General features: G+C 41.2%; 2 protein-coding genes across 3 annotated transcripts; both read left to right on the top strand.

Moving 5' to 3' along the window:
- The first annotated feature begins 1,018 nt into the window (after nucleotides 1–1,018).
- Nucleotides 1,019–10,395, top strand: sec23b (SEC23 homolog B, coat complex II component). Of its 2 annotated transcripts, none has more exons than XM_047578174.1 (19): nucleotides 1,019–1,187; nucleotides 2,520–2,742; nucleotides 3,145–3,202; nucleotides 3,335–3,421; nucleotides 3,864–4,100; nucleotides 4,190–4,275; nucleotides 4,378–4,522; nucleotides 5,656–5,814; nucleotides 6,212–6,327; nucleotides 6,437–6,560; nucleotides 6,672–6,752; nucleotides 6,841–6,930; nucleotides 7,127–7,233; nucleotides 7,573–7,726; nucleotides 7,889–7,966; nucleotides 8,192–8,353; nucleotides 8,485–8,571; nucleotides 8,693–8,914; nucleotides 9,491–10,395. In XM_047578174.1, exons 2-19 carry the CDS (start codon nucleotides 2,522–2,524, stop codon nucleotides 9,578–9,580), a joined length of 2,304 nt encoding a protein of 767 aa, XP_047434130.1. In that variant the 5' UTR covers nucleotides 1,019–1,187; nucleotides 2,520–2,521; the 3' UTR covers nucleotides 9,581–10,395. The 2 variants fall into 2 exon arrangements, with proteins under 2 accessions (XP_047434130.1, XP_047434131.1); XM_047578175.1 differs by having other exon boundaries at nucleotides 1,022–1,187; nucleotides 2,516–2,742.
- Nucleotides 10,396–18,375: 7,980 nt separating this feature from the next.
- On the top strand, nucleotides 18,376–23,466 carry LOC125003498 (germ cell-specific gene 1-like protein). The gene is made up of 5 exons (XM_047577465.1): nucleotides 18,376–18,828; nucleotides 20,535–20,582; nucleotides 20,923–21,075; nucleotides 21,604–21,715; nucleotides 22,426–23,466. The coding sequence occupies exons 1-5, from the start codon at nucleotides 18,540–18,542 to the stop codon at nucleotides 22,718–22,720; spliced, it is 897 nt and encodes a 298-aa protein (XP_047433421.1). The 5' UTR covers nucleotides 18,376–18,539; the 3' UTR covers nucleotides 22,721–23,466.
- The last annotated feature ends 155 nt before the right edge of the window (nucleotides 23,467–23,621 follow it).

Here is a 23,621-nt window from a genome sequence, read left to right on the forward strand (position 1 = left end):
TACTGACATCTTTTTTGCTGTATTACTTCCCCAACAAACCACAACAAAGGACAGGGCACTTGTTACAACAGACTGGTAAGACTAGTGACTCAGTGCACACATTGAAAGACCTGAGCTTCCTTAGAAAGTAGAGTCTACTCAGGTCCTTCTAATCCACAGCATCACTGTTGTCCCTCCAGTCCAGCCTGTTGTTCATGTTATTATTATTATTAGTAGTAGTATTATTAGTATTAGTATTAGTAGTAGTAGTAGTAGTAGTAGCAGTAGTAGTATAATTCATGATAGTCATGATATTCATATTCATTCTTGACTACTAACTATTTTTCCACTTGGTTTGAGTTTAATATATATCTGTACTTGTTTTTATTTATATTTCTCATTATTATTATTACAAGTAGCAGTTGGTGGGACCTAAATGTGAAGACTTGAAAGAAGATCAGACCTTTTCGACTGGATAAAACAGCTACTGTGTCTGCTGTCCATCCTAAAGGCAACGAATGTGTATGAAAATATGTGCTGTGTGATATGAATAAGGTCGGTATGAAATGTGTAAAGTAAGACACAAAGTAGACACATATAAAACAAATAAGAACGTGTTAATTGCTATTTACAGTAAAGTTATATTCTGTCACCTTTGACTATTAGCTGTATTGTTCAAATAATATAAGGAGGATGAACAATACATCCTTCTTAAATTTAGTGGAGTAGAAGCAAAGTATGTATAATGTATTAACAAATATTCAATACTAAAATGATTCAACCTTTACACTCGCACTTAATAGTTGTCAATTACCCCTGTACACTTTGAACAAGTGTTAAGATAAGAAATAAACAAGTTCCATTCGTCTAATCTGCTATCACACGATGGATAAGTTCTCCCTGACTTTTGCGCTAGTGGCCAAATGAAAAAAGAACTACATTTCCCATAGATGCCCACATCCGCTACGTACGCAGAGCTTGTCGCTACGACGTCACGGAAAGACGAGCCAATAGGAGGCGCCTGAACTTGGAGTAACACGTCATCCTAGAAAAGTGCAGAAGCCGGCTGATAGGGAGTAATCCCCTCGCTGTCGTCCTTCTGTCCTCCTCTACGTCCGTCTGTTTTTACCTACAAATGCTATAGTTACTTTAAAACAGAACGTAGTCCTTAGCTCTTCTATACACCGGGGGCCAATCTGATATAAAAGGTAAGCGCACGACTCATTTTTCCTCGAAAGTAGGCCGCCTGTTTTCTGCTTCCATTTAAAAAGGGCCAGGAAGTAGGTTAGCGCTACGTTCCGTTAGCTTAGCTGACTCGGGCAACAGTGCGAGCTGGCGTTAGCTGGCAGATGTTTCAATGCTAAAGACGCATTAAGAGCAATTTGACGACGTTTGTTGTTCAATTCAGCAGGTTCTCACAACCAACATTACACTATGTGATGTTTTGTGTGCCGGCATCACCACATTTGAAGACTGCTCGAGCATAATTAAGTTCAAGACACATACCAAACCTCACTGGTGCTTTCATTGATTTTACGTGGCCCGCAGCCCATCTTCAGATGTATTCAGGTTATTTAAACTGTCCCAAAATAGTATAATTTTCTCGGGTCGAAGGTGAAATTCCGTTTGAACCCCACCACTAGAATTAGTGGTCGCTAGACAGAGTTAGTCTTCGCGTTGATTTTCTTTGCATTAACTCACTATATAAGTTAGCAATCTGATGTTGTGTTATTGTTGAAGTGATCAGTTCTTTATGTTTGTGAACTAACATCAGCAGGGAATAGTCACAGGCTATTTTGAAACAGTTGTGAGAATTTGATGCGTCTGTCATAGTAAACTGATTATCTCTGGACTCTGACCTGTTGACTTGACAGAACAAGTGATGTAAAGACACCAGCGTTGGCTCTGTGACATGCTGACATAGACTTCTACTGTTTGTGACATAATCTAGCACTGATGGCCACTAGTTGAGTAATTGTCAGGTTGTAAATCAATAAATGATATAAATATGTGAAAGTATCAAATCCACTGCCCTCAGACCTCTGGGCAGTGGATTTGATAGTTGACACTCAATGTTATAGCCTACTTAATGAAATCTGGCCTGAATAATTTGTGTCGAGATAGCTGTGAGGAAAACACAGTTACTACAACCGCATACCTGGTGATACTTTACAAAGGACGTCACTGGTTTCACTGACACGCAGCGTGAAAGTTGGCGTCTTAAAATTCCTTTGGGATTCCTTTGCACTGTGCTCCTCCTCGTCAAAACTCACCACTCAGGTTTCCTGACGACACATTTGTGCGTCATTCATAAGATTGGCGTCTTATTTTAGCACAAAAGAGAAAGGATCACATGTGTAAAGAACAGGTGTTCACTGCAGGTAGTAGGAGAGAGCTTGTGAGAGGTTGCCTGAAGAGAGACAGGGGAACAAGGACTTAGGCTTACTAGTCTCACAGTGTTCATAACTGTTTTTTTCGCTGGACATCACTTTGCTGTATTGGACTCTTTTTTTTAATATTTTTTTTTTTCTTGGTGGAAGCGATGGCAACCTACCAGGAGTTCATACAACAGAACGAGGACAGGGATGGGGTGAGATTCAGCTGGAACCTGTGGCCCTCGAGCCGCCTGGAAGCCACCAGGCTTGTGGTCCCTGTCTCATGCCTCTTCACACCACTCAAAGAAAGACCCAACCTTCCACCGGTCCAGTATGAGCCAGTTATGTGCAGCCGGGCTAACTGCAAGGCAGTGCTTAACCCCTTATGGTGAGTGCCACAGAAAACCGATGTCCATGTTTGCTGATGTATACCCACTGTGTAACGCCAGAAATCAAAAATTCTTGCATAAAGCCTTAAATTCCATATTTATATTTTATTTACACTGTGTAAGTTTGCCTCGTCTTTGCACACCAGTTAAATTATCTGTGTCCAGTGTCACGTTTGTTCTTGACAATCCCTCACGCTTGTTTTCCATTTGTAAAAGCAAATGGCTGAAGGCAGTACGAGGATTTAAATGTGTTTAACAGTTTTTGACACGTGCTGAAGGGTTGTACTGTGTACACCAGGTGTGGTACACGAGAACAACAAATACGTCTTGCGTTTCCTGTTGAGAGTGACGGTTACATGTCTGGTCATTAAACAAAATGCCTTTTTATCGTCATTTCACAGTCAAGTCGATTTCAGAGCGAAAATTTGGGCATGCAACTTCTGCTTCCAGAGGAACCCGGTGAGTGCTGACGATCAAGGCGTGACACAAGTCTTTGCCAAAACTTATAAAATCCTGCAGAACAAAATGCAGACCAGCTACATTCCTTTATTAGGTTGGTTAATCTGAATATCGCTTTGTGTCTTTGTGCAGTTCCCTCCCTCTTATGCAGGCATCTCTGAAGTAAACCAGCCAGCTGAACTCATGCCACAGTTTTCTACCATTGAGTACATAGTACAGGTAAATACTACACACACATCTGCAGTATGCCCTCGGGCTCTCAGGACTGTGTACACAATGTACTGAAGATGTTCTGTGTCAAGGTGAATATTGATAATTACGCCAACAGTAATGGGTGGAGAAGTGCAATCATGCAGTGCTCTGATATGTTAAATTGTACCGTAAGCTGCAATAAGAGTTAGTATTTGCAAGTATAAAGAAATAGTCTTGGCTTTACAGGCACTGAATGCCTGACTTTGTGGTTAATGACTCCATAAATAATGTATGAAGGTAATATGAGCCTCTGATGATCACATGTTGTCTTAGTACCTTCAGCAAGCAGACAAACAAACATAATGCTGTTTCCCAAAGCATTTTGTTTTTGCAGATGAGAAACCAAAAAGAATATGTGTTTGAAACAAAGGTTAAGATCTCACCGCCTTCCTCTCCTGCCTCTTTACAGCGTGCACCCACGGCCCCTCTGATCTTCCTGTATGTGGTGGACACATGTTTGGAAGAAGAGGACCTCCAAGCCCTGAAGGAGTCCCTCCAGATGTCCCTCAGTCTGCTGCCACCCAACGCTCTGGTGGGCCTCATCACATTTGGACGCATGGTCCAGGTCCATGAGCTCAGCTGTGAGGGGATCGCCAAGAGCTACGTGTTCAGGGGCACCAAGGACCTCACCTCCAAACAGATCCAGGTCTGACTCGGCAAAAACTTTGCATATGAAAAACTGCATAAGAAAAGAATCTGTCAAACCAATAATGTGTTTTTTTTCCCCCTTCTCAGGAGATGCTCGGATTAACAAAGCCGGCGGCAGGAGCAGGGCAGCAAGGTCGCCCTATGGCCCCTCAAGATGCTGCAGCTTCTTGCAGGTATGGAAGCACAGGAACACCACTCCTCTGTCAGTAGCAGCTGTTTCCAAACGAGACTGCAGAAATGTGCTTTGTCTAAGAGCTGTGTGTGCTCATGTCCAGGTTCCTTCAGCCCGTGCACCGAGTTGATATGAACCTGACAGACCTGCTTGGAGAGCTTCAGAGAGACCCATGGCCTGTCCCTCAGGGCAAGCGGCCGCTCCGCTCCACTGGTGTCGCGCTGTCTGTTGCTGTCGGTCTTCTAGAGGTACGACAAGTAAACACTAATGTACAGCATATACACTTAAAGCACAATATGACCTTAAAATGCTACATTGTAACGTTCAGTTAAAAATCTATGTGTGTAAACATATTAATATACAAACATAATGGCTACAAATAAATTCCCAATCATAGTAACCTGAACATAGGTTCCTTAAGACAATCCTTCCACGTGTTATTGTTCAGAAAGACGTACGCAGCCTGAGAGTTATCTCCTGCAGGAACAGTGGATGTAGTCTGTTGGTTCAAAGGCTGGTTCGGGTTTGCCTTCTGTCTTTTCCCTTCGCCATCATTATCCTCTCTCTCCTACTTCTAATCTGTGTCGTTATGTAAGTGGTCATTCCTCCACTTTGCTCTTCCAACCTACCAACGGGAGCTGTCGCATGATGAGAATACATTGTGCTTGATCAGTGGCTCCAGATTCACTGACTTGTCAAAAGGCATTGTACTTAATGAATGAGTATTTAACTTGTGAAGCAGGAGAGCAATAATAAAGCTTCTAATACCAACTGGGTTATTTGTTTTGTGGGAATGAAGACACTTTGTTCCTTTATAAATGAATCAGCGTTTACATACAGGCGTTTTATCAAAAACGTCACGTCACATTAAGAGCTCCCTCCAGCTGCTTGGTGGCAACGTGGCTCTGTTCCAAATGTGTCTCCCAGACTTGGACTATGGACTTGTCTGGTGTGTTGGCTATGAGGCTTGCCCTTTGCTTAAAATGAATCACTGAACACTCAATCAGACGTGCGGTGCTCTCTGTACATACATTTACTACACATGTTCAGCATCTGTTCCTATGTCATTTTAAGTGGACTGGATAAACAGGTTAAAATCCATTTCCATATTCTGGTTATGTTTTAATTGCTGTTTAAAAAAATGTAGTTCCGATACACAGTGCTGTCAGATCATAGTTCATCGCAGTTTTAAATGTTTCTTATGGATTATTGGGGCTCTGTTTTCACAGGTGATCTTGATTCACCTCCCAAACTGTGTTTAAATGGCAAATTTGCAAACTAGGTCAACATCCATTAGAGCTCATTAGAGCCACATCCAAAAAAAAAACAGCAGTCAGTACTGTTTATGAACATCATGGATGTCCTCCTCTCTTATGTTCAGGGCACCTTCCCCAACACAGGAGCTCGTGTGATGCTTTTCATCGGAGGGCCGCCTACCCAGGGCCCAGGCATGGTTGTGGGAGATGAGTTGAAAACCCCCATTCGCTCCTGGCATGACATCCAGAAGGACAACGCCCGCCATTTAAAGAAAGCCACCAAGGTGAGCAAAGCCATATACAGTAGCAGATTTTAGGGATGTCCCGATAGGTATTTTTCTAAATGAGCGGATCTGTATCGGCCATCGGTCATCGGCCAAACCCCATCTGTTGTAGGTAGGTATTTATTTAGGTAAATCATATCCCTGACAAAACATATCTGCTATGTCAAAGTACTTTACTCTGGAGAATGAAGAGACAGACAGAAATTACACTGCTTCTAAAGAAATGATATGATCGGATCGGGACATGCCTAGTAGCTTTTAAATGAAATCTCTCCCTACACAAGTTCTCCACTGAACAAATGTGTTTTAAATTCATATGTAACATGCATGTTTATGGTTTGTGCCACAATACACTGACATTAAGTCAATGTGATTGTGTGTTTTTTATGTTCCACAGTACTACGAGGCCTTGGCCAACCGTTCAGCAGTAAATGGCCACTGCATTGACATCTACGCCTGTGCCCTCGACCAGACAGGACTGCTGGAGATGAAGTGCTTATCTAATCTCACTGGGTACGTGAGCAATAAGCGTTTAATTGGTTGAGCTCCTGGAAATATATTTGTATGACCTTTGTTTTTAGCATAGTTAACCATGGTAACAATTTTGTGTGCTGTGTTTCAGGGGTCACATAGTGATGGGAGACTCCTTTAACACCTCCTTGTTCAAGCAAACCTTCCAAAGAGTCTTTAACAAAGACTACAACGGAGACTTCCGCATGGCCTTTGGAGGTGTCCTGGAAGTGAAGGTAAAGAAGTGATTCAGTGGAAGTTAGAGTTATAAATAGTGTTTTTACGTACTATTCCCTTCAGTCCTGCCTGTCGAAATCAACAACTTGAAATGTTTTCTGCCTTTACAGACAACAAGGGAGCTGAAAGTCTGTGGCTCCATTGGGCCCTGTGTTTCACTCAACTCCAAGGGTTCCTGTGTGTCAGAGAATGTGAGTCACTCTGAATGCTCTCGAAAAAGGTAACCGGAGAGCCGCTATTCACTCGCATTCACCACAACGCGTTCTCTGTTTTGTGTAGGAGATGGGTGTCGGAGGCACAAACCAGTGGAAAGTGTGCAGTCTCAACCCCTCCACCACTCTGGCCATTTATTTTGAAGTCGTTAATCAGGTAAAGACATACTCCAGCCTCAGCCTTAGAGCTGTGAGAGGGTTACATTATGCTGAATGGAGGATGGTGGCTTTGTTGCTGACTCTCCTCAAACAATGGCTTTTTGTTTTGTTTTTTTCTCCCCCTTGTACTAAAAAGTGAACTTATTCAACTCATGCAAGAAAGGAATGATTGTCATCTCTCTGTCTGTGTGTAGCACAATGCACCAGTCCCTCAGGGCGGCCGAGGGGCCATCCAGTTTGTAACCCAGTACCAGCACTCCAACACACAGAGGAGGATACGGGTCACCACTGTCGCTAGGAAGTGAGTTTTCTTTTTCTTTTTTCTTTTTTTTTGCTGATGTATGCTCAACTCGTCTTAAACGGTTCTGTTTGCTAAAAACATTGTCACACGTGCGTATTCGCTGATAAAACTTCCTAGCGTGAGTTCGTTTGTGCCTCGTGTCAATGCCAAGAAACTGACAGCTAGAATCAATATTGGCCTCCCCAGGAAGGATGTTTGCGTTCCTGCAATTTAGAGCGACGCCTTCGTTTGCGTGCGTGTGCGTCATTGTCACCACACCACACCCGTGCTCACCTGTGTTCCTCTGCACTTTGTCCCGTCCGCCCCTCCTCTTGCCCTACATCTCTGTAAATCCTCCAGCTGGGCAGATGCTCAGTCCCAGATCCAACACATCGAGACGTCATTCGACCAGGAAGCGGCCGCCGTGCTCATGGCTCGCCTGGGGGTGTTCAGGGCGGAGTCGGAGGAGGGACCGGATGTACTGCGTTGGCTTGACAGGCAGCTCATCCGCCTGGTGAGTAATAATAATAATCCGTGCTGGGACAAATTGAAAAGAAGAACAGAATAGTTGGCATTTTTTTGGACAGTGTGCTATAAATAGTCTACGCGTTGTTTTTCTAGGTTCTGTGCTATGTGCAGTGTCTTAAACTGTGTTTTCTGTCTGTGCTCGTTTTAGTGTCAGAAGTTTGGCCAGTTCAATAAAGATGATCCTGCATCCTTCAAACTGTCAGAGTCTCTGTCCCTGTACCCACAGGTAATCCTACCACCCCATTATTGTAATCTGTGAGAAAATAATAAACCTAGTGGAAGAATCAATATTAACACTACCATTAGATTTATTTAATTTCAAATGAATTTTTAATGATGTTACTATCCCCAATTTAAATAAATGTTTTCCAGGAGAGCCTACTTATACAAAACCATTTGATAGTTTTGATTACATGAAACTGATTTTTTTTTTTTCTCCTCCACTTTTTAGTTTATGTTCCACCTGCGGCGGTCGCCATTCCTGCAGGTGTTCAACAACAGCCCGGATGAATCATCCTACTACAGACACCACTTCGTCAGGCAGGACCTGACCCAGTCCCTGATCATGGTTCAACCCATCCTCTACTCATACTCCTTCCACGGGCCACCAGAGGTCAGCCTCATACCCCGCACGCCACCATGAATACACTTTTATTTATGTCCATTTCAAAGCACAACAGCTGGCCTTTCAATGAAGCTTGTGCAAAAATCCTTAACTCATTCCTGGATGTATGTTGTTCACAGCCTGTGCTCCTGGACAGTAGTAGCATCCTCCCGGATCGAATTCTGCTGATGGACACTTTCTTCCAGCTGGTCATCTACCACGGAGAGGTAAAAACAGACAACAAACAGGAAATAGTGAAATAAGAGGAGTCAACAGATTTTATCTCCTCGCTCAGGGCAGAATACTGCACGTTGTCTTACAGCAGGCTTTTTTCCCTTTTCATTTCAGACCATAGCCCAGTGGCGAAAGGCAGGCTACCAGGAGATGCCAGAGTATGAGAACTTCAAACAGCTGCTGCACGCTCCTCTGGACGACGCCCAAGAGATCCTCCAGACGCGCTTCCCCATGCCACGCTACATCGACACGGAGCACGGAGGCTCCCAGGCTCGCTTCCTGCTCTCCAAGGTCAACCCGTCCCAGACCCACAACAACCTCTATGCTTGGGGACAGGTACAGTATTTGACCTTTTTAGTCTTTTATGTATGTCCATAAGGGAGAAAGTGATTTGTTTGTAGATTGTCTCCATAGTTTCTCTGTAATTTAGAGACTGGTTATTTTTAAAAGCAGTGGACTCATTTGCCTTCTTCTAAAGCTCCAATGACTTGTGGACATGTCCAACCTCCCACAGAGCTTTTATTACTATACACACCCATCAGCCACAACATTAAAACCACAGGACAGCAGAACTAAATATCATTCACCATCTTGTGAGAATTCAGTGTTCTGCTGGGACTCTTCTGAACCTGACATTCATGTGGATGTAACTTAGACATGTACCATCCACTTAAAGACCAGCCCCAGCTCAGCTGTCAAACTGACAGTAAACAGGTGGATTAGCTAAACTCTGATTCAAAGTGGAAAAGATGAAAATAACAGTAATCTCAAATTTGGGCTGAACCTGTTGTGTGTAATAGAATGAGATGAACAAGGTCTTAGCAATTAATGTGCGCTTCATTCAAGTCAAGATGGCATCCGTCGTATGTAAAGTGAGTAAATGACCTCCCTCCCTTCCCTCTGTGACTGTAGGAGACAGGAGCCCCGATCCTTACAGATGATGTCAGCCTGCAGGTCTTCATGGATCATTTGAAGAAACTGGCCGTCTCCAGCTCTGCATAGACCTCTTTATTCCACCACAAAGGAGAAAGGAATGATTCTTGTTCTGCTACTGGGATCCATTAACATTTCCTGTTTTTGTAAAGAAGAAGAACCCAGATACTCGACCGTATGTTTGCCTGATTCTACTGTGCTCTGTCATAAGATTTGATCACTATGATATTTCCATGAGACAAAAAAGGGAGAGGTAACACACCGTGTCTACTCGTTATCACTGAATAACTTATTTACATGAAATCTCTAGAACCAGACTATCCTCATGTAAGCAATATCCAGCTCCTTTTCTATTTTATATAAGCCTGACATGTGGAATGAATAGACTAATATTCTGAATTGTTTCCATTTTGTTTGTTTGTCCTAAAATGTATATCTACATCTTCAGTCAGTTCAAGGTGCAGTTGGATGTTTGTTCTGTCCACAACTAAAGATGGTGTGTGAATTTTCTCATTAATAAATTCTAATGGTACCTCTAATACTTGTTCACATGGCTTATCGGTCTTGACGCTGGTGACATTTATAGTTATGGTCCTACCTGAAATGTAAATTCCCTCCCTAAATATTGAAGAACTATGTTCTGAGGTATGGAAGTCAATAACCTCAGCTCAACTGAGGTTGACTCTTTCAATGACGAACATTTAGCTTAATAATCTTCACCTTTATAAAAGCACTCTACAGATCAGTTCGCTCATCCAGCCTTATTCACCATTCGGTGTGTTGCATCCAACGACTGCCCAAGTGTCTTTGTAATCAAACGTTATTGTTCACGGATCTTGTCTGGATTCTTCATGCTACTGATATAAAGGCCTCAGCATGGAACTAATTTGTGTCATCTTTCCTTGCGTCACTGTGGTACGTACTGTTTTCATGATGCGCTCATTACATTTGAATTCATTGTGAATACATGCACGCTGTACAACTGAACAAGTGTAATGAAAACAGCAGAGAGATCAGCTCTGTGGGTTTAACATCCCCATGAAATGAAATGAAATGAAATAACATTTGTTTTTACACTGCATGTCTCGAGATGCGTCTTGAGTGACTATTATAGTGATTTTCTCATTTTCCTGAGTAAAAACATATTTTTGCTTTCTTAGTCTGGGGCAGTTGGCAGCTGCTAAAAGTGACTAGTAAAGTAACTTAAAGGGGTAACAGTAATCAGTAATCAGATTACTTTTTTCAAGATAACTGGCAACACTGCTACTAATGGGCACATTGTTAGTTGACCACTGCAAGGAAATAAAACAGGAATTAATGTTGTGCTTATTGGACTTACAATGCCTATTCTGTTAATCATGAACAAAACCCATCAATGTGAAATGTGATGGCTTCATTTTATACAGGCATCTACTCACTTCATTCAAGTGTTAATGGTATTGAGTTTGTTTTGCATGGGACTTATTATGAATTAAGATCAATCATGTTTTGTTTTAATAGCTGTAATTTAAACAAAAGTGCCACACAATCGCAACGTAAGAGGTTTAAATGATGAATTTAAGCATTCCTCTTTCTCTCTTTGTCTAATCAGATCATTATGACCACCTTCCTAATATTGTGTAGGTTTCCCTTGTGTCTCCAAAACAGGTGTGAGTCATCAGAGAATGGACATGGGTCTTCTCCTCTGCTCTAGGTGGGTGGTACATGTCTAAGCACATCCACACTAATGCCAGGCCCAAAAGTTTCCCAACAGAACATTGCGTTTTCACAAGATGATAAATAATGCAGTTAAACTATGTAATGTACTAACTGATGATAACTAAGTTTAAATACGTACACTAGAGTCAAAGGTTTGGACACGCTTTCTTAATTTTCATGACTATTTACATTGTTCCCACTGAAGGCATCTAAACCATGAATGAACTGAACACATGAAATTGTGTAGTAAACAAAAAAGTCTGAAATAACCCAAACACATTTTACATTTTTAGATTCTTTTAAATACCCACCCTTTGTTTTGAACACTGCTTTGCACACACACTCTGCGATGACCTTCATGAGGTAGTGACCTTAAATTGTTTTCCCGCAGTCATCCCAGAGATGCTCTGCAGTTGTTGGACCTTTCGCCTTCAGTTAAATTTAATTGAAGAAATGCAGAGGACAATTAGTTTTGGACAATAAATCTAAACATGTCATTTTAAACACTGACACGTAGATTTGAAAACCCTAGATGAAAACCATAGATTTAACCCTGTGTGGACCGACAAATATTTGTTTTACCATCAAGTTCAAACGCCATTATTTAATTTGTCATGAGCACGGTGGGGTACTAAAAGATTTTTATTCAGTTAAAAGCACTTTGTAATGCAAAATGATTATTTTATTTTTTGCATTCCATTTATTTTCTTTTTATTTAAGCAATATTTCTACTGGAATATCTTCATATCAGTTTCTACACCTATGTTATTGTGTATTTATGCACTGTTTACTGTGCCACTGTCATGTTCCTAAATTTAAAATACATGGCAACCGTTTAATTTATGCATTATATTGTTTTTGGCAACAAAGAGAAGAGGGTTACTGTCAGTAAACACCTTGAGTCACTGTCTGTAGAAACTAAAGACCAAGTCAGAAACCTTGGCGTGGCTGAGCTGTTTTAAATCTTGGATCTGCAGTGTAAGCCGTCTTAATTTTTTTAATGTATGTCTTGTACTTCCTTCTTTTTCTTTGCTAAATGTTTCTGTTTTATGCTGCTGCTTTTAAATGCTTTGTCTTTATGTAAAGCACACTGAGTTGCCTCCTGGTATGAAATGCGCTATATAAATAAAAATGCCTTGCCTTGTCTTATACCGCTGTAGACGAAAAAAAAGTGCATCATCATCTTCTCATAGCTGGCCAGGCTACAATTCTTGATTTAAAAATTTAGCCTAACAGAATTTGTAATCCATTTTCTGACTGTGGCCGTGGGTTCTCTGCAGGTACTCTGACTCCCTCCCACCATCCAAAGACATGCTCGTTAGGCTCCAGCCCCCCCACGACCCCCCAGAGGACCAGCAGTTACAGAAAATGATTGAATGAATGAATCCGATAGCGCTGACCTACAGTAAACACACACATATGTGGAACAATAAGCTCTCGTAGCTGCTATGTGGGGACAGCTCTGGGTCTTTCTTGGAAGTCACATTGGTTACGGGGAATGTCAGTTCAAACTACAGGCATCTGTCTGGCTCAACGCAGCCGAAGGAAAGGCTTCACCCTTTTTCAACTCTGGATGACTGCGTGCCAGTGTGAGCAGTGGGATGTCACATGGCACACTGCTAACGACAGTAGGTGGCATGTCCTCAGCAGGGTGGAAGCGACACTCTAAAACCATTGTCTTTTTCTCATGTGTCGTCACTGTACATAAAGCCAGCACAGCACACAACCCCAATCATAAAACCACTCACACGCCATCTACTGTCACTGTAAGCTGATCTCAGAGCACCCAGACAGTATGATTTCGAGGATCAGTGAATGGCAGATTATGAACGCTAATCCTTGGGGCCTATCTGTTTGGAAGCAAATTCTACTCTTAGCAGCTTTAAGCGGAAGTTGCCGCTGAAATACAAATGAAGTCTGTGTATATCAGGGGCTTAGGCCTTATTGTGTTGCACTCTGAAGCCACATATGCTCCAAAGGTATTCACAGCCAACCCAAAAGATGCCACGCCACAACGTTTAATCCCTTTTGAAATAGATACGACAAGGTACTTGCAAAATACCAAAAGCTCCTTTTAAGGCCATGTATATTGGAGTTTAGAGTGGAGCTGTTGCGTGTGATTTGAGGCGATGCTGTACATGGATATGCAATTAACTGCGAAAGGGAAAATAATCATATCCTCATTTTAATCCGATGTGCACTGCCACGCAGGAAGACGCAGCTGTACATGTTCAATGACGTTCAGAGGGACAAAACGACATCAAAATTTCTCTTTTCCCTCTCACTGATCATTCGTGATGCTCACATCAATGTGACTCCCAGGCTTAAGCAAAGCTGTAAGGAAATGTGTTGCCTTATTATCTCCTATCAAATCCTAACAGATCAGTTCTGTTGCAGCAGCCAGAGAAATCCATTCTGGCCTCTGTCCCTGAGAACTTACGTAAGATTTCTATATGGAATACAGTATGCTGCATGTTTATATAACTATGATTAGCACAATACTGTAGTCAGATGACAACGTTGCAGTCCCAAGAATTTTGGTAGCCAAATATTGAATATAGTAAGATAGTAATAGTAATAGTAACAAACTCAGTAACAAAAAAAGAGATAAATAGACTCAATATGGAATTTGTGTCCCTTTCAATAGGTATATCCCCATAACAAAATGAAAACAGTTAAAATTATTCTGATTCCTAAAAATGGTAGCATGAGTTTATAAATTGCAGACCCGTGTTGGTGCTTCCTCAAATTTCAAAAATCCTTGAAAAATGATTTATAGTTTTATTTGGAAATATGATATATTAAGTCACAGCCAGTATGGATTTAGGACTAATCAATCAGCATCTCTAGCAATGATGGATTTTGTTGAAAACATGGCAACAGCAATAAGAAGAAGAACACACTATAGCAGTTTTTACTGATTTATGTCAAGCCTTTGATACGAATGATCATTCACTACTCATGTGCAAGTTAGAATATTATGGGATTAGGGGTTTTGCACACAATTGGCTAAGAAGTCATTTAAATAATGAATATGATCCAATATGTGTGTATATCAATACTAGTAAATCCAGGTGTAGAGTAATAATAACTTGTGGGGTTCCGCATGGGTCATTATTGGGACCAAAGTTATTTATACTTTATCTGGATGATCGGTATAATATAAGTTACATTAGGTGATGTTTGTGAATGATACAAACATATTTTGCTCAGTGGATGACCTGCAGGAACTTATAAATACAGTAGAAAGGGAACTGACTATTCTAAGTTAATGGTTTAATCACAATAAATGTCACTAAATGTTTTCAGTTTTCGGTGCGAAATTATGGAATGAACTCTGTGATAAACTGAAGTTATGCTGATCTATATCAATTTTTAAAGAAACCCTGAAATGTAAAATGATTGAAGATTAGGAAGGAAGGTAATAGAGTTCGAAGTGACATAGCTCGGATGTTGTAGCATTTGATTTAGTTTAGTTTTTTTATATTTGTATAGTTTATTTGACTTTTGCATTTTCTTTTTGTAGATATTCAGTTGGATAGTTGGATTAGTATAGGCATATACTAAAACACTCTAACTGCCTCTAACTGCCTTCTGCCTAAATCCTTTTTAGGTCAGTGATTGAGATGTTATACTGTGTATTGAATCATGGCAGTCAAAACAACGACCAAAATAAATAAAATAAATAGCATATGTATATATATATATATATATATATATATACATATCCTTCAGTCATACATACATACATACAGTACTACAACAAAATACAACAAAAGACATCTGTAGAGACATGTAAGTAAATGTATACATTTTAGCATTCATTTTAGCTGTCTGAAATGGCTGAATAAAATGAGAGAATGATAATGCAGCTCTGAGGCCTAAAAGTACAAGAATGATATTTTCCAACATCCAAGCCTATTTCATTTAGCATGTAAGCATGCATTTTATTGTCCGTGTGCTGTGCTACATGTTCTGCGGGCACACTATTTGCAGACTGAGTTGTTCTCCGCTTACAGGCTTTATGTGTCATTCCACCACTGCACTTCTTGGAGTCAGCCTATCACCAGAGGCGTGGACGTCATAAGCAGTGTCCACCAAATCACCCAGTATGTTGCTGATATGCCTGTTGGCATGGACCACTGGGTGATTTAAGGACGCAGGGCTTAGATTAGTCTATAGCACGGCCATGAATTCCTTATTATTTCTGTTTGCACTTTAATGAGTGCTGCCGCAAATATGGCCGTCACTCCTTGATCATCCTTACCCTGCCAATGTACCGATTACCTGCAGTGGCAGAAGCAGCTTGTTCATCGGTATTTGGGGCACTTTGGTGGAGAGCGTTGGCCTGGTTTGTCAGAGTCATGTTGAGATGTGGCTTAGTCTCCGGAACTGAAGCTGATACAACTGAGGTAACAGAGCTGTCAGGGCTATCTGGCCTCATTTACGCTGGAAACACACAGATATACTGGGTGGTAATCTCACTTCTTATCATGCTTGTGGTAGTATATCTGGTCCTGAACTTTTATTCATATATTGTAGTAGTACTCCCCAGCACCCCCACACAGGTGTAAATATCCCTTTATCCTCTATAAACCCTGTGTTGGTTAGTGAGTCAAAAAGAGACTTTTGAACAGAAGCAGAAATGTAGACAAATACAAAGGAAAATCATAGTTTAAACTTCATTATTTACTGTATTGTTTATTTGCTTTTTGTTGCGACTTGGGCAGTCTCTTTATTTCATCATGTTTTATTGTGCATGGCACTGTGTCAGGCTGCATCCTGCTGGGATGGCTGCTGCCATCAAGGAGTGTCATTGCTATGAGGTGGGTGTATCTGGTCTGATCTAGGTGGGTGGTTCATGTCTAACCATCCACATGAATGTCAGGTCCAAAGGTTTCCCAGTAGAATATTGCACAGTCTGAAGACAGACATATTATTATTATCAGTATTTGGGGCACTTTGGTGCCATTATTGGTATTATTATTAATAATAACAATAATACATTTTATTTAGGAAGTGTCTTTCAAGACACTTTACAAAGAGCAGACAAATACACAGCAAATGCTGTGGAGTTAAAGTTCTGGTGTTGGCGAAATTTTGGAGAGAACATTGGAACGTTGGCTGGTTTCAAATAAACCTCTAGAAATCAAAACACCTGAACATGGCCATGAGGGGCGTGGCTATCAGCACATTTGTTCTTGTTCTCGATGATGTCATCATGACGCCTTCAAATTACCGGCAGGAGTTTTTAAATAAGAGCTGTTTCTCTTTCTGAGTAATAGTGTGGAGTTTGGGCCTGAAGGTCCAACCTCCTCCGCTGACTCTGGTCTGCCCAACCCAACAGACAGATGATCAGCCCACTGTGGCTGCAGGTGGAGGTCTCAGCCTCCCCAAGACACCAAGCTTGTGGTGTAGCCTCCAGTCAATGCAGTGGAAGGCCATTAGTGGCCCTTATAGTATTTTTATACTATAATAAAAGGCACGTTCTCTCTGTGTCACTCTGGGTTTTTGTGCCCCACTCAGTCATGACCTCCATAACGTTATGTGCTCCCTAGGGCCTCTTCAGACCTCGCATTAAGATCTGGACTATTAGATTGCAAGTGACCGTCTTTAGGTGTGGTCAGACGTGATATTAACATGCATCTCCAAAAATCCCTGAGCCCATCTCAGTTTTGCGCTCTACATGTAAATAAACCCTGACATCATCTGTGGTCCAGTAGAATATTTGATCTCTACTGCTGCTCCAGAACCAAGAACAGCTCTGTTTTATGTGTGTGTCACAACTTATTAGTTATTGACCACCCTGATGTTAGTGAATGAATGAGGCAAAACGCTGCTTATGTAGGAGCACCCCTGTTGAATGTAGGCATATTGTGTTTCTATTCTTGTGTGGAAACTAGAGACAGTTCAGCACCTGCTGTAGGAGCTATGGACTCATTCTCTCTCATTTTCCCTCATGTGTGGGAACAAAGTATATGGAAAGTCTGATGTTAAGTGGAATCTAATGTCTTGTACAAACAACTCTATGATTTAAATATATTTTGTATGTGTATTTTGTATTTGTTACTGTAGTGCATTTTAAACTAAATGTTTTCAGCTTAACATGGCCTCTTTATTTCATCATAAATTATTTTACATGTAATATGTAACCGAAAGGTTTTTGTTTTACACCATACAGTGTAAATATACAGCAAACACCTGTAGTATTTTACAACTGACACTATGAGGAAGTTGATATCTAACAGTATACACTAGTGTTGGTAGAAACTAACACTGGTTAGAGTTCAGAAGTGTTATATTTTAACTATAAGAAGAGTCAATTATAAATACATTGGGAGTGTTAACATACCAACACTGAGAAGAGTCAAATTAACACCCTTTGGTGTGGACCCATATACACACTTTAAAAGTATTGACATTAACTCTGATGGAGTTCATTTTGCTGTGTAGAACAATGGATAAAAACATTGATGGACACGTAATAAAACAGCATTCAAACACCCAAATACAAGATACATACAATGAGCAACATTCAAGCATGAACAAACAGACAATGTACAGCATTTAATAAAACAGCACGAATAAAGCTTTGGAAATGAGCAATGGCTGTTACTCACTCCTCCTCTTGGTGGTATTAATGTTGTGGCGGATCAGTGTATGACAGATGTGTATCTGGTCCTCTCCTCTCCTCTCCTCTCCTCTCCTCTCCTCTCCTCTCCTCTCCTCTCCTCTCCTCTCTGGGTTCTGCTCCAGGTTCCTGTTAAAAAGGAGTCTCTCCTTGCCACCGTGGCCTTATTGCTTGTTATAGATGCAATATAAATAAAATTGTCTTTCAAAGTGCAGGAGTTGGCCTGTGCAGTATTCAAATGAAAAGGAGAAAAACGCTGATTTCCTTTCATTCCTTTAGAGTTTGCCCAATCTAAACTCACTGTCTGGGCTCTGATCTATGCTGAAAGCAGAATCCTCTGAGCTTCATAGAAATAATATCACTGAGGTGCACTTTGACTTGTTTTTAACCTAGTCCCCTTATACTCTGCAGGGAAATCTGGGGGCAGATGTTATCGAACTCTTACTCCCTATACATCCTCTGCCTGGTAATCGCTTTCCAGATGATCAGCTGTATGTTGAGTGGAGACAAACAGACAGACAGAGACAGACAGAGAGGAGAGAGAGCTTCATTAGAAAATCCTACACTTCATACAAGCGTCAAATCCTCTGCCAACGTGACGTCCTATAGGCTGGAAGCACCGCGCTTAGTTGATATGATGGAAATGTGACACTTTGACAAACAGCCGAGCTCAGAGCCGGGGTAAGCTCTCCACGGACCATGAAGACGAGCCGCAGATGCAGGACCCTTCTGTCGGTTAGCTTGAACTTCTTCGCCCTGTTTTTCTCCATAACCGCGTTCATAACCACGTACTGGTGCGTGGGGACCCAGAGGGTGCCCAAGCCCAAGTGCAGCAAGCTGCGGACGCACCATTGCATAGACTACGGAGTGAACGAGACGGACCCCAACAAAGTGGTGTACAGCTGGGAGACCGGGGACGACAGGTTCCTGTTCCGTCAGTTCCACACCGGCATCTGGTTCTCCTGCGAGGAAAATATCGACGATGAAAGTAAGAGAAGGTGTGTGTGTGGATGTTTTAGCTAGTTAAGTCATACCACACTGTGAACAATGAGAAATGTTTAAACCGTATTTAACTTCTTGTCATTCAGGAAAACTAAACTTTAAGTAAAAAATGTGTGATCAAATGGATACATTAATAAAGTGAAGTGGAAAAAAAGTAGTATTTTCTTATTTTTTTTTCAAATTAATTTAACAAAAGTTTATTGGGAAAAATAAATGTAAAATTCATATATTTTTTTGCTCCTATTTGTCACAGTGGAACACTTTGTAAGTGGTGATTTTGGCAATTTTTTTACTTTGCATTTTTATTGTTTTTTTTTTTCTTTTTTGATATTTATTTTTTACGTTATATAGCTTAATTGTAATCACCCTCACACTAAATTCCACATAACCAGAAAAGTCAACAAGTGAATTCCTTCGTCAAAATTGAACAATTAGTTCAGATGGAGGGGCTTTTAGGATAATCGCCTTCCATTTATATCGAATTGTCCTATCCATTTGGCATGAAGCGTGGAGCGAACTCTCTGGTGCTCTCCAGAACCAGTGTTTTTTGCAATGAAAACTGTGAAGGATGCGAAGCCTTCCAGATTAATTACACTGGAGTGTTGTAAATTAGTGACAAAAGGCTCAAGAGAGAAGTTGTGAACGCGATGTGTGTGCATCAGAGGGCTCCAAACGACCATGAAAAGTTCACATGAAAGGTGTGATCAGGAGTCCAGACTGGTGCCAGTTTTGCTTCGCCAGCGTCCACCTCTCAACTCTTTAAACCGGCGTAGGACGGTGTTGGTAAAACACTTTTTGTTCTGTTTCTCTAGAGTAGAAACAAACTACACATTCAGATTATCCAAGAAGCTAGCACATGTTTATCCTATCAAGTGGCTGTACGATGGAGGGGGGGTCTGAGACAGCTTGAGTTAATAAGGATTATGTAACAGTGGCCTTGATGAGTTTTTCCTCAAAACAGCTGTTGCCACCCTCTTTGTACCTGATTAAAGTGTTCCACTTACAATAAATCCAGCGACACGCTCCACTCGACAGATGACAGAGGGGAAACATGGCATCTGCAGGAATGTGTCATGTCAAGGGTCACTTTTAGATCCTGTTTGTTAAATTGGCGCATGCTTTCATCACATGTCACAGTTTTTGACAAGCACGAGAGTTTTTTATTCTCTTCTTTTAGTTTTTTTGTTTTGTTTTTTTTTTATTTACAGAATAATCCTTCCAATCTGTTTTCGTGTACCTGTTATTCAGCGGCGGCAGATGTTCTGCAGCCTTGCCAGCACACCATCTGGTGACGCTGAATGAAAAGCCCGAAAACCTCAATTTCTGACATATGCTTCGCACTTAACATCGAGTTTATTTAGTTTTGAACCTTTGAACTTCACATTTTTGTTTCTCTGTGGTCTCAGTTGATCCTGTCAAATTCACTTGGAGAGAAATCTGGAATTAAACACAGATGAGGATTTGGACTGAAGCCTGTTGCATTTATCTACTAGGTTTGGTTTGGTAATTCCAAATTGGTTCCTTCCTACTTTTGAAGGCTTTCGCAGACAATTCACTCACTTATTTCTGACAAGCTGAACAGAGGATTATGCATAATATACACACGGACACGTACATGCAAGGGTTGTAAGTTCATGCTGTAATGTGTTGCTCTAAGTCATGACGGCATTTCTTTTTCTGATTTGCTACTAGGTGAGATTTGCCGAAGTTTCATTGATTTGGCTCCTGCATCAGAGAAAGGTGAGTGCCCACTGAAAATTTTGTTATTAACATAAACATTCACTAAAAAGTTTTTAATATTGACTACCTAAAAAAGGTTGCAATACGATGTTGCATCAGAATTCATTATGCGTAAAGCCTGCTTTCAGAAACTAAAACTATAATGCGTGTATATTTAGATGGCAGAATATGTTTATAACCCAGAAAATTAAATCAAACCGTAGGCCCGTCAGTAGTCTTAAATGTTTTCCGAATAATCTGGCTATGTACGTTTAATAGATACTTGGATGGATTAAACTATGGACTCAAGTTCTTACAGTCCTTCCATTTGATTTGACCTCGTGTGAACGATGTTTTCCAGGGATGCTGTGGCTGTCACTGGTTTCAGAGATGCTGTACATTCTTCTGCTGCTTGTCGGCTTCAGCCTCATGTGTCTGGAGCTGATCCACTCCAGCAACGTCATCGATGGACTCAAGCTCAATGCCTTCGCCGCTGTCTTCACGGTGCTCTCAGGTAGTGCAGTTTAACCTTTCTTCTGCTTTTGTGTGTTTTTGTTTTATTTTTCCTGTAAAGCGCTACATTTAGGTCTCTCTCAAATATGGAATAACATATCCTAGTGATGAGCATTAAACCAGCAACAAAGCCAGGGCCTTGCGCTTTTAAATTCAATTTGGAGGATAAACTGAGAAAGCTCTCTATGTAAATTGCATTCTAATCCCAGGAGCCTGTGCTTTTTATTTTGTTGTTGTTGTTTGTATTGATCTGAAATAAACCTAAAAGCCTAAAGACTAAAGCCGTGAAGCGTAATAAACAATAAAATGAGTCATGATGGCAAGTCTTGAGAAGTTTCCTTGGGATCTATTTTTCTGATCTAATCCAAAATAGTTTCAGGATGAACATGTGTAAACTAACTGCATTTGGATTTTAGGCTGTGAACAGAATTTAAGAATGTTGACATAGTATTTTGAAGTTAAAATGAGGCTTTCCTCCTCTCTAGAGGAAACACTGTGATATTATTAATACAGTGTATGTATATTTCAGGTCTCCTCGGTATGGTGGCTCATGTGATGTACACACAAGTCTTCCAGGTGACCGTCAGCCTCGGCCCGCCTGAATGGAGGCCCTACAACTGGGACTATGGCTGGTCTTTCTGGTAGGACTCACATCTCATCTTCTACTACCACTTATCCTCACTAGGGTCGCGGGCTTGCTGAAGCCTATCCCAGCTGACATAGGGCGAGAGGCGGGGGACACCCTGGACCTGTCGCCAGTCTATCACAGGGCCACATGTTACATCCTATGTATAATTTAAACTGTTATCTGTCAAGTTACAGTAAGTCAGCTCACCTATTAGGGACCCAGATGATGGGTTGCATTCTGCACGTTGCAGCCCCAAATTGTCACTTGTAGCTTTGCTCTCACCTCTTCCCGGCATCACTGTCTCTAATGAAAAAAATCCCAAAGCTCTCATGTTGTGGTGGGATTAGGCTTTGGTGTCCGAGGCCCCAATACAGGCGTGATTGGAATTGCATAAGAGGATAATATTTCACTCCTTTGAACAGTATGCCGGAAAAAAAAATCATTTTAAGGGCTAAACAATTCTTGACCCTTCGCGGGCATTAACCAGTCTGTGTGAATAAGAACATGAGGTGATGATTGGATGGTCTGGTCTCACATGTGACCCGGGCTGTTGGAGCGTTGCACGGGGTGTTAAAGCCACTAATCTCAGCACACACACTCTCAAATAATACAGTTTGGACTGCCTTGCCATCTCGGAGCTCACACTCCGTGCTTTGGTTATGTTTTTCACATCTCCTGAAATGTGAAGTGCATTCTCAATTCTTTTGTTCTGTTTTATATCAGCATGGCCTGGGCCTCCTTCACCTTCTGCATGGGGGCTTCCGTCACCACCCTCAACTCCTATACGAAGACTGTTATCGAGTTTCGACACAAGCGCAAGACCTTTGAGCAAAGCATTCGGGAGGAGCAGGCGCAGGAGGCTTTCGGATATTTCCGCGAACATTCGGTGCACTCCATCTCTAAATCTGTGGAGGTTTACTCAAGCCAGACCCCGAAAAGCGGCAGGAAAACTCCCATACCTGCCGACTCCTTGGACTTGAGCGACATTGCAGGATCTTTGGGGGAAGAACAGTGCTAAGTGAGTGAGGAAACTAGGTAGTGATGCTTCTCACACCATGTTGGTCCCACTGGTAAGTGTTCGCTACAGAATGAACACCTATCAGGATTGCAGGTCACATTGTTTGCTCCATCTGGTACGTTTCAGCTCTGCCTTAATGGATGCAGGTCATGGACCTACGTGTCACACAAGGATAAAGTTAAGAAATCCAGCTACGAACTGTAACAACTGGACATGAACGTCGCGGAGAAAGGTGTTTTCTGTGTTAGTGTAAGTTACCGCAGTGTTGATTTAAAAGCCAGTATTGAGTATAACCATGTAAATCGAGTGAGTGTCTCTCAGATGCTAATAGCCTTATGATCAAGTCCATCAGAAAATGAATGCATGAAAAGACAGGGTTTTCATTACTGTGAAATAGAGCCATAAATACTTACTTCTAATGATGTGCCTATTTACAGTGTATAAAATGTAATGTTTGTGGAAAATGGTGTATCAGTTTTTCTTTGGATGTTCGGTCTTGGTAACTTTTATTTTCTGACAAATGACAAATTGCAGTTCACTTTTGTTTGACTGGTATGATTCCTGGAAGCTACAGAGAAACTTATAACAGCAATAATTATGCCAATTCTTGTAAAAACACACGGCACAATCGGTGCGGTCAACAGTTAGTATACACATTTCCAGTGCGGTATACGATCAATATTTTGATTTGATTTCTTTCTGCTTTAAATCAAGGGGTCAATATTAAAAATTCCTTCTCTCAAAAATGTGTTTGGATCAACTGTTGCTTCCCCCATCACACATTTGATTTAGTCTTATTCAGATGAGTGAAAAGGCGATAAGATGCTAATATGCTATGTTGCTCTCAGCTGATGCCAACCCAGCTATTTCAGTTTACAACTCAGGTAGACCTTATTAATTC

The sequence above is a fragment of the Mugil cephalus genome, chromosome 2 (assembly GCF_022458985.1).
Source record: "Mugil cephalus isolate CIBA_MC_2020 chromosome 2, CIBA_Mcephalus_1.1, whole genome shotgun sequence".
Classification (NCBI taxonomy): domain Eukaryota; kingdom Metazoa; phylum Chordata; class Actinopteri; order Mugiliformes; family Mugilidae; genus Mugil; species Mugil cephalus.

Excerpts from the sequence above, each read along its gene's own strand:
- LOC125003498 (XM_047577465.1), top strand. The coding sequence starts at position 18,540 with ATGAAGACGAGCCGCAGATGCAGGACCCTTCTGTCGGTTAGCTTGAAC. Across the intron at positions 20,583-20,922 it reads GGCTCCTGCATCAGAGAAAG|GGATGCTGTGGCTGTCACTG; the intron begins GTGAGTGCCCAC and ends GATGTTTTCCAG. Across the intron at positions 21,076-21,603 it reads TGTCTTCACGGTGCTCTCAG|GTCTCCTCGGTATGGTGGCT; the intron begins GTAGTGCAGTTT and ends TGTATATTTCAG.
- sec23b (XM_047578174.1), top strand. The coding sequence starts at position 2,522 with ATGGCAACCTACCAGGAGTTCATACAACAGAACGAGGACAGGGATGGG. Across the intron at positions 7,727-7,888 it reads ACAGGCAGCTCATCCGCCTG|TGTCAGAAGTTTGGCCAGTT; the intron begins GTGAGTAATAAT and ends TGCTCGTTTTAG. Across the intron at positions 7,967-8,191 it reads CTCTGTCCCTGTACCCACAG|TTTATGTTCCACCTGCGGCG; the intron begins GTAATCCTACCA and ends TCCACTTTTTAG.